The 11,125-nt window shown below is 43.5% G+C and overlaps 1 protein-coding gene across 3 annotated transcripts in view; it reads right to left on the bottom strand.

Annotated features, from left to right (window-relative positions):
- The window catches only part of LOC311102825 (ral GTPase-activating protein subunit alpha-2-like), a 135,119-nt gene that overhangs the window by 65,870 nt on the left and 58,124 nt on the right, over positions 1-11,125 (bottom strand). For all 3 annotated transcript variants that reach the window (XM_084144253.1, XM_084144254.1, XM_084144255.1), the window contains exons 24-31: positions 5,673-5,801; positions 5,251-5,379; positions 5,005-5,063; positions 4,655-4,763; positions 3,860-3,970; positions 3,684-3,752; positions 3,067-3,204; positions 421-601 (exon numbers count right to left, since the gene is read on the bottom strand). In XM_084144253.1, coding sequence (XP_084000379.1) covers positions 421-601; positions 3,067-3,204; positions 3,684-3,752; positions 3,860-3,970; positions 4,655-4,763; positions 5,005-5,063; positions 5,251-5,379; positions 5,673-5,801 — 925 coding nt within the window. The remainder of the gene's footprint in view (positions 1-420; positions 602-3,066; positions 3,205-3,683; positions 3,753-3,859; positions 3,971-4,654; positions 4,764-5,004; positions 5,064-5,250; positions 5,380-5,672; positions 5,802-11,125) is intronic.

The raw sequence follows: 11,125 nt of genomic DNA, 5'->3' as shown, positions 1-11,125 counted from the left end.
CACACACTCTCTCTCTGTCACACACTCTCTCTCTGTCACACACTCTCTCTCTGTCACACACTCTCTCTCTGTCACACACTCCCTCTCTGTCACACACTCTCTCTGTCACACAAACACACACACTCTGTCACACACACACACACACACTTTCTGTGTCACACAAACACACCCTCTCTCTCTGTGTCAAACAAACACACTCTCTGTGTCACACAAACACACACTCTCTCTGTGTCACACAAACACACACTCTCTCTGTCACACAAACGCACACAGCCCTCCTTTCAATTCTCCGTCAGCGCAGCACAATCTCCTACACAGCAGGTATTAAACGGGTGGCGCCTCGTCTCCCTATTCTGCATCCTGCTGTGTTGGTGACAGTAGTGTGGCCGGTGACGGCGGTGAGGTCTCTGGCCTCCTTACCCTCGGCCACGGTGAGCAGGCTGCCAAAGTCTGCGTTGGTGTGTGAGAGAGGGGGCTCTGAGCTCTTGACCTGGCCCAGTATGAGGAAGGGGTCGTAGTCAGTGGAGAGGTCAGACAGACTCAGGAGGTAGTGGCTCTGCTGGGTGTGTAGGTTGGAGCCAGAGACACAGCAGTGTAGCACCTACGGGACAGAGGATAGGAGTCAACACCTAGTGGGTTAAAAACACTACAGGAGAAAGACAGTGGTAACCTTGCATTCAGTCACTGCTACTGTTTCTTTGTGTGGCTGGCTGCACAGCATCAACAAATACATGGGACTCATAAATTAGATAATTACAGACACTACCAAGTCTGCCTGAGAGTTACAGAATATCAGTGGGGACTATGTGACAGTGGTGGCACTGGACGGCAGCGGAAGCCAGTGAACAGCTGAACAACATTGACCTTACAGTAACTGAAACACAGAGAAAGGAAGTAACTAGGCAAGTCAATTTAAAATGATACAGTAATCTCAAACGCAGAGGTTCCAGGTAAGGAAGCGAGCATCGGATGGTGGAGGAACATACGAAGGGGGACTATATGGTCTGTTTGCCATGGTAACCCTCCACCTGAGGGAGGAGAGGCGCTTTATTGCCACTAATCCATTTCTCCTGTGATGAGTGAGTATCGATCTGCATAACAGATGGTGCGGCATCCGTCCGTTCGGTTGGCGGGACTAGATTAGACATGCTAGGCCAGTTGATTACACTGATTGGCCAGGTTTACTCTGTTTGATTTAATTAAGACTTTATCCTTCTGCTCATGTTGCCACAAACATGCACCCACAACTACACACACACACAAACACATGCACTCAGACACACACACAAACACAGGCACTCAGACACGCACACAAACAAACACCTATGCTCTGTATACAGTGAAGTATTTGGAAGTATGTCAATGATAAGTTGTCTACTGGTTTTTGTCTATGTAAGTTTTAGTTTATATATATATTTTTTTTTAAATGTGGAAGCTACGCCTGACATACCAGACAATAGCAAACTGTGGGGCCTCTCACATTGAGTGGGTGGACTTGGTAAACCCATTGTGGAGGCTGGTCTATGTAAATGAATGGCTAATCCCATTCAACACACACATGCACACTTGGCCAAGGATCAGAGAGGAGAGGTACAGGTCCTGTCATCTGAAACAGTATTGTGTGGGGAAATGCAGACAGTATGTGGATTATAATGCCTTAGAGTCCTCTGGGTATGGGGGGGGGGGGGGGGGGGGTTATGGTGAAAAGACCAGAACCAAACAGCTGCCACACCAAAGCCCTAAAGTGGTTCCTCTGTGGAGGAGAAAAAAAAGCTTCTGCTTGCTTGACGACTAAGTGGCTGCACCTCGCATAGCAACAGTTCCAGGAAGGTAACAAACATGGATACGTGTAGACACATATGCACACTCACTCATGGACACACAAAAACATGCACACAAGGAAACATACACACACACACACACAGCGAGGGTGCAGCTGCTGAGGCAGGCAGAGAGCAGATGGAGGACACGGCATGGAGGTCCAGAGCAATCATGCCTTTTGCACAGACCAGCCTCATGCTGTTAGACACAAATACAACAAATACCAAGCTCAAACCCTCAGCAGAGGTGCAGAAATCTCCCATCTTTATTCATCAGCATATGAAAAGGGTCACTTTTAAGTTGAATCTGTTCATTGAGGATTTGGTATAAGAAACAACTAAATAGTTACTATAACAAATTCAAAAGAGATGCATAAACTAGACAAATCGCTTTATTCATTTTGTGAGGTTTACTGGTATGTAAATGAGTGCCTAGCTGAAAAGACTGAGAATTAAATATTTATATAAAGTGTTTCTTTGGGGAGTACAGTTTTGAAGTCAATTTGGTATGGGAGACCAGTAGAAGTGCATTTTGTGTGTGCGTGATATTTTTCTGGTTTTATTACATTAATGTTGTCCAAATATGTTACTCCTCACATTATATATCTGAAAACAAGAGGACAAGCATTTCACTAAGATCAGTGTTACACTGATTTACCTATGATGAAATTAAGTGACAGTTTACTTTTATGTGCACAATAGAACCAATGACATTTATTTATTTCCTACATAGCAGCTGCAGTCTCTCCCATATTAAGATATATTCAATTCAAATCTAGACAGGCTTTAAAATCCAGGCTTATCACAAGGACAAAGACATATTTAAATAATTTGACCATTTCTTATCAGGGGTGACATCCATATAAAGGTTTGTCTTTGACCGCATCTGTCAAACCTCCACTGAATAATACCTCATTCATTTAGACTGATGCTCAGCCTCTCCTCTGCGTTTAATCGCTAAATAAGGGTTCAAACACCCAATCGGGAAAAATAAAAAGGCAAGAACAAAGTAACCTAAAATACTTCCCTGTTATAAATCAATGTTTCTGTGTATCACATGTGTATTACCAAACAGGTGGGGTGGTTTGGTGGATATTCTCACATAACAGTAGAAACTGGAAACCAAAATTTGAAAATTAATTTCCAAGGTGTCATAGAACACTTTAAATGCAAAATAGGGCTTCTGAAGAGGTCTGTGGTGTGGGTAAGACAAAGTACTATGACACTATTCTTTTCTGTTACCCACCCTGTAGATGTAGTCGAGCAGAGGGGCCTTGTGGGATGTGGGGTCCTCCAGCACGGGCATTGTGATGGGCTCCAGCAGCATGCTCAGGGGCATGGCCATACACCAGTCCAGCAGGCACAGCAGCAAAGACACCATTAGCTGAGTCACACAAATAGAGGAGAGGCTTTTCCATTAGCCCAGTGCCCTCCACACACACAATGAAGCCTACTGCGGACAAAGATAATTAGTAAAGCAGCTAGGGAGGAGATGAGCAATGGAGAGAGGTAATTAGGGAGGGAGAGAGCGAGGGATGGACTGAAAGTGAGAGGGTGAGAGAGTGAGGGCTGGAGGGAGAAAGAGAGAGAGCTGGAGGGAGAGAGAGAGAGAGCTGGAGGGAGAGAGAGAGAGAGAGAGAGAGAGCTGGAGGGAGAGAGAGAGAGCTGGAGGGAGAGAGAGAGAGAGAGAGAGAGAGAGAGCTGGAGGGAGAGAGAGAGAGAGCTGGAGGGAGAGAGAGAGCAGGAAGGGGAGACAGATATGGTCCAGATAGAACAAGATTCCTGTGCAAATGCACTCGCTACATCTATGAAGAAAGGGTCCTTCAGACTTCAGCCATTTTATGCCCTTTCAATTTTCTGTACCTTTTTGTCAGCCTCCACCGTCGAGTGCTCTGCGCTCGGCAACAGAAATGCTATAGTGGCCACAAAGATCTGCATGGCACAAAAAGATAGGGATACTTTGACGACATGTATTTCGCATGTGATAGTGGATAGCATGTCTCATATTAGCAAGGTGCGGGGGAGCTGTGGCATCCTACCTCAATGATTTTCTTTGGGAGAGAGCGCTCTAGCCTCTGGAGGTGTTCCCAGTGAGAGATGAGGAGCTGAAACAGGTCACAGGCTACCTGAGCCACAGTTTTGTTCCCAAACTGACCAGAGAGGGGACACGAGAACAAGATATCCGGGTTAAAAACTCTGGGAAGTCGTAGGATGAGTAGTTGTACAATACCAGGATGGGGACCTCTGGCACAACAGAAAAAGGTATGAAAATGTCTTGGTTCTGCAAAGACCTTTCTTTCAAACTACAGTTCATTAATGGACGGATTGGCAGACAGCTGAAAATAGTGATTTGGAATTCAGGGCACAGAAATAGAATTTCCCCTGTTTTCTGGCTGAATGCCTCTTGACATGTAACAAGGGCAGACAATGCAGAAATGGCCCAACACAAAAAGAGACCCTGAGAGTTTAGCACCTGCTTTTAGAAAAGCACCCCTCCCTCCCTCCCTCGCCTCCACATCCCCTTTATTTTGGGCCGGCTGAGTGTGTGTGTCAAGTTGGACTGGGGAGTGATTACTGCTCCATTAGAGGGAAGGACTGCACTAGTAGGAAACTAGAGGTGAGATGTGGTTGCTTAAATTGGACTGCATCCACTGAGAGCGAGTGGCCTGGAAATTACACCACAGCCCTCGAGCTCGTTCCCCAAAACCCTCAGAAAGAACTGGTTCTCTCTGCATCTATCCACTGATAGACAGGGGAGCAGAGGTCTTCAAAAATCAGTTTGAGTCACACCACTGAGCACGTTGGCACTCACAGACGCTGATGAACACACTCACCTTTAGTGTTACACCCAGAACATTGATGGCATCCTCGACCTGGTGGTGAATATTCTGCTGCATTAGCTCCTCGCATACCCACAGGCCCAGACTACATACAGCCATACACCTAAAAGACACAGTAGACCAGTGAGAATACTGATATACGCTACGGGACCAATTACTCACTCTTGTTGTATCTCTGTTAAGTTTCACTACCCCTCTATAATGTTCTTCTTACATTACACATATTCATCAAATATTTTATTTCAATATACTATTTATCTGAAATATGAACCTTAATCCACTCAATATAATCAGTCCCATTGCTTCACAACCACCATTCTTCCGCACCCCTATCCCTTCTATACCTGGCTGCTTCACAGGGTTCATTCCGTGCAGACTTCAGTAAGATGTTGACCAGATAGTCCTGAAGGGAGAGGGCAGAGAGAAGACATGATGATGACCAATCCACTTCATTACCATCCAAACGTTCCATCTTATTCATCAAAATACATCAATTGTAACTACAGGGAACTGCTATACCATTTTTAAAAATGTGTTTGCTGTCTGAGTATTTACTAAAAGGTCAAAGGACATGGAAGAACTCTTAATACCTTGATGTCCTCGTTCCGGACAACGATGTCATCAGTTCCGGGAATGGTCTGCAGTAGTGGAATCTGCAGGTAGAGGTTGGGAAAACAGACCAGCGACCCAAGGACAGTCTGTGCTTCTATCCTCGGAGCCTTTCAGAGGAAAATAACACACATTCGTCATCTCATCGCTACAGAACATGAAACATTACGATTCCAGGAAAATCGTCCAAGAGCTGCGGCATTATGGCCTTGAGTTGAATTCACCGCAGTACATTCAACACACTCTAATCTGAACTTCAGAATGAAGTTTAGCAGAATATGTATAATGACCCTAAATGTTATTACATCAAATATTGCTTTTTAATATTTACATTAGCCAACTGATATAATGCATTATAATTCAGTTGTAGCTAATGCAATGTAAGACTTGCCATACTGTGTACCTCGGAGGAGTCGTTGCTGAGGATGCGTGCTGCAGCGGTGATGAAGTCCCCCACCAGCAAGGTGAAGCCCGGCAGGCCCAGGAAGAAGAAGCGCGGGGAACAGGAACGGATGACTGTGTTCAGAACGTCCTGGGAGGGATCAAACACCACACAGATGGTTATGGTGGTCAGGTCAATGGATTGATTGAACGATCATTAAAATACACATATTTTGTAAGCAGGTTGCATGTATTTCTGAGTTAGTTTATTTTGGGGAATGGACAGACACTGAGCTCAGGAAAGGAATGATTGCATAGTAGTCCTTCCCAAATTGGTACAAATATGACAACAGTGCACTCAGGATAGCACAGAATTTCACAGTCCATCTTTTACAAAACCCAAAAATGAGAGTTTGAACGAGGGATGGAGGAAAAGAGGGGAACAGGAGAAAGAGGCAGCAGATGGGTTGATCACAGCACAAGGGAGGCGGAATGGTGGAACAAAAGACCTGCAACTTTCCACACACACACACACACACAAACACGTAATTAAAGCCAGGGATAAGGTATTGTTCAGGTGCACAGTGCTCTCTCTGTGCCAGATGGGTGTTGACATAAGCTGTATTAAAGAGTGATTTCTCTATACGTGGGCAGATAATACAGCTCCATAACAACAATGGATCGACGACCATCTTATTACCCTGATGGCTAGTAAAAGTACAGTCATGTTGCCTTAAAATGTCAGGAGTGAACTGAAATTCTTTATGAGATAAGAATGTAAAAGGCCTACATAAAGGGGAGACTGGTTTGCCCGCTTATCTTTGCTAAGCCAGTGTGTGTGTACACAGACAAGGTCCAGGCAGGGAACACCTGCCTTCTGGGTAGCTGTAAATGTGTGTAAATCAGGTCGTTCAAACAGTGGCCGTGTCTCCCCGAGCCCTAAACCCCAGTGCACCTCAACAAACACCCGACACACTCCGCACACCTCCACCCCCGCTCTGCTCTACCCCTCCCAACCCACCCACCAGCTACATTAAATCACCTCAAATGAAGCCTTTGTAAACACAGAGCGGGGAAACAAAAGAGGAATAGAAAAACACGCAGGCAATAAGGAACAAGTCAAAACATACACAGTGCCGACAGAAGCCGAAAATTGGTTTGGAGCATTAGGGCTTTGAGGCCCATTTTACCGTCATTTCTGCCGTAATTGACCTCTGAGAGGCGTAATGTGGAGAACAGTCTGTGGTAATTAGCTGCCAACAAACTGTCGGCTGATTGCCTGAAATGAGCATTTTAAGGCAAGCAACAAACCTACAAAGCATTTCCATTGCGCCTGTAAGTAGAGGGAGCTGGTTGTGAAATGAATGTGTGGTAGTAGAGATGGGAATTGGTCCTGTGTGGTGGGGCTGAGGGTTGGCAGTTGGATTGGCCTGCTCTGCTCTACTCAACAAAAGGTGCATTAACACAACCCTGACAGGAGGCTTCTTAACCCTTTCATTCTGCCGTGTTTGAAGGCACACTACACACAGGAAATGAGCCTCAGTCTTCACAGTGCCTTGACTTTTTCCACTTTGTTGTGTTACAGCCTGAATTTAAAATTGATTAAATTTAGACCTTTTTGTCACTGGCCTACTACACACAATACCCCATAATGCCAAAGTGGAATTATGTTTTTACAAATGAATACAAAAATTCACGCTGAAATGTCTTGAGTCAAGTCTTCAACCCCTTTGTTGAATACTTATAACAATACTTTCTGCATATTGCATTTGAAAATCCAATACAACACATTATTGAGTACCACTCTCCATATAACAGGTGCAATATGCAGAAATCGCTCAGCCATTTCCTGGTTGCTAAAATTCAAATAGTTCGCCTAATTTAAGTTTGTGACAAACAAGCAAGCAGTGTAGAGAATCATTTTACCATCTAAACTGCTCTGAAATATATTTTCAATAACCAAAAATATTGTATTTCCAGCTGTTTGAAGCTGATGTACAAAACCGAAAGTAAGATGCAAAAACGAAACTTAAGAACAGGAAGCATAGAAATGGCGCACAAACAGATCTACCGATTCTTAGACTTGCTGTCAATGAGAATGACAGATCTCCACCTCACATTTCTATGTGAATTTGGTCAGGTAGCCCAAAAAATAACATATTGCAGCTTTAACATGATTTTTGAATGACTACCTCATCTCTGTACCCCACACTGTAAGGTCCCTCAGTCGAGCAGTGAATTTCAAACACAGGTTAAACTACAAAGACCAAGGAGGTTTTCCAATGCCTCGCAAAGAAGGGCACCTATTGGTAGATGAAAGAAACCGTTCAGGGATTTCACCATGAGGCCAATGGTGACTTTAAAACAGTTACAGAGTTTAATGGCTGTGATAGGAGAAAACTGAGGATGGATCAACAACATTGTCGTTACTCCACAATACTAACCTAAATAACAGAGTGAAAAGAAGGAAGCCTGTAGAGAATAAAAATATTCCAAAACATGCATCCTGTTTGCAACAAGGCACTAAAGTAATACCGCAAACAATGTGGCAAAGCAATTCACTTTTTGTCCTGAATACAAAGTGTTATGTTTGGGGAAAATCCAATACAACACATTACCGAGTACCACTCTCCATATTTTCAAGCATAGTGGTGGCTGCATCATGTTATGGGTAGGCTTGTAATCGTTAAGGGCTGGGGAGTTTTTCAGGATAAAAAAAGAAATAAAATGGAGTTAAGCACAGGTAAAATCCTACAGGAAAACCTGGTTCAGTCTGCTTTCCAACAGACACTGGGAGATGAATGAACCTTTCAGCAGAACAATAACCTAAAACACAAGGCCATATCTACACTGGAGTTGTTTACCAAGAATACAGTGAATGTTCCTGAGTAGTCAAATTACAGTTTTGATTTAAATCTGCTTGAAAATCTAAGGCAAGACCTGAAAATGGTTGTCTAGCAATGATCAACAACCAATTTGACAGAGCTTGAAGATTTTTGAAAATAATAAAACGGGCAAATGTTGCACAATCCAGGTGTGGAAAGCTCTTAGAGACTTACCCAGAAAGACTCACAGCTGTAATTGCTGCCAAAGATGCTTCTACAAAGTATTGACTCAGGGGTGCGAATACTTATGTAAATTAGATAATTCCGAATTTAATTTTCAACAAATTACCACAAAAGAAAAACAGTGAGGGAAAAAAGTATTTGATCCCCTGCTGATTTTGTACGTTTGCCCACTGACAAAGAAATGATCAGTCTATAATTTTAATGGTAGGTTTATTTGAACCGTGAGAGACAGAATAACAACAAAAAAATCCAGAAAAACGCATGTCAAAAATGTTATAAATTGATTTGCATTTTAATGAGGGAAATAAGTATTTGACCCCCTCTCAATCAGAAAGATTTCTGGCTCACAGGTGTCTTTTATACAGGTAACGAGCTGAGATTAGGAGCACACTCTTAAAGGGAGTGCTCCTAATCTCAGTTTGTTACCTGTATAAAAGACACCTGTCCACAGAAGCAATCAATCAATCAGATTCCAAACTCTCCACCACGGCCAAGACCAAAGAGCTCTCCAAGGATGTCAGGGACAAGATTGTAGACCTACACAAGGCTGGAATGGGCTACAAGACCATCGCCAAGCAGCTTGGTGAGAAGGTGACAACAGTTGGTGCGATTATTCGCAAATGGAAGAAACACAAAATAACTGTCAATCTCCCTCGGCCTGGGGCTCCATGCAAGATCTCACCTCATGGAGTTGCAATGATCATGAGAACGGTGAGGAATCAGCCCAGAACTACACGGGAGGATCTTGTCAATGATCTCAAGGCAGCTGGGACCATAGTCGCCAAGAAAACAATTGGTAACACACTATGCCGTGAAGGACTGAAATCCTGCAGTGCCCGCAAGGTCCCCCTACTCAAGAAAGCACATATACAGGGCCGTCTGAAGTTTGCCAATGAACATCTGAATGATTCAGAGGAGAACTGGGTGAAAGTGTTGTGGTCAGATGAGACCAAAATCGAGCTCTTTGTTATCAACTCAACTCGCCGTGTTTGGAGGAGGAGGAATGCTGCCTATGACCCCAACACCACCAACCCCACCGTCAAACATGGAGGTGGAAACATTATGCTTTGGGGGTGTTTTTCTGCTAAGGGGACAGGACAACTTCACCGCATCAAAGTGACGATGGACGGGGCCATGTACCGTCAAATCTTGGGTGAGAACCTCCTTCCCTCAGCCAGGGCATTGAAAATGGGTCGTGGATGGGTATTCCAGCATGACAATGACCCAAAACACACGGCCAAGGCAACAAAGGAGTGGCTCAAGAAGAAGCACATTAAGGTCCTGGAGTGGCCTAGCCAGTCTCCAGACCTTAATCCCATAGAAAATCTGTGGAGGGAGCTGAAGGTTCGAGTTGCCAAACATCAGCCTTCGAAACCTTAATGACTTGGAGAAGATCTGCAAAGAGGAGTGGAACAAAATCCCTCCTGAGATGTGTGCAAACCTGGTGGCCAACTACAAGAAACGTCTGACCACTGTGATTGCCAACAAGGGTCTTGCCACCAAGTACTAAGTCATGTTTTGTAGAGGGGTCAAATACTTATTTCCCTCATTAAAATGCAAATCAATTTATAACATTTTTGACATGCGTTTTTATGGATTTTTTTGTTGTTATTCTGTCTCTCACTGTTCAAATAAACCTACCATTAAAATTATAGACCGATCATGTCTTTGTCAGTGGGCAAACGTACAAAATCATCAGGGGATCAAAATACTTTTTTCCCTCACTGTATGAGGTATTGTGTGTAGATGGTTTCAAATTATTATTTTTTTTAAAATAAATTTTCAATTCAGGCTGTAAGAACAAAATGTGGAATAAGGCACTGTATTAGAGTTTTATTTTTTATAAATGTTTTACAAATGTTAGAATTTTTCTTCCACTTTGACATAGTATTTTGTGTAGATCGATGACAAAAAATGACATTTAAATCAATTTTAATCCCACTTTGTAAAACAACAAAATGTGGAAAAAGTCAAGGGGTGTGAATACAATTTACTGGTCATTATTGCATAAGACTGAAATCATGGCATTACTATAAGTTCTTATCACAGAAAGTGTGTGAAAAATAGGATTTTCCCAGTCCAGGCTAATAGATAGACCCCTCCTGTTAATGTGTCAAGGTGTAGAGGTCCTTTTGAAAATCAATACTAAGCCGCTGGGATTTGAACCGCAACAGAACTCAACCGTCACATTTTCCCTCCCTCTCCACAGGCATCCGTTACACAGATTAAATAATCCCAGTTTTCTCTTCACTGATAAATTGAGGTGAATAAAGAAGCCCATGGCTGTGCATAGGGAGAGCAGGTGTGAGAGAGATGTTTACTGACTGGCTCACACCCAGCACACCAACACACAGCCCTAGAAGGCCCATTTTGATGCACAAGCAACAACCCTTCACAGTAGGCTGAT

The sequence above is a fragment of the Coregonus lavaretus genome (genome assembly GCF_964263955.1).
Source record: "Coregonus lavaretus genome assembly, chromosome: 27".
Taxonomy (NCBI): domain Eukaryota; kingdom Metazoa; phylum Chordata; class Actinopteri; order Salmoniformes; family Salmonidae; genus Coregonus; species Coregonus lavaretus.
This window is presented reverse-complemented; position numbering and strand designations above follow the sequence as displayed.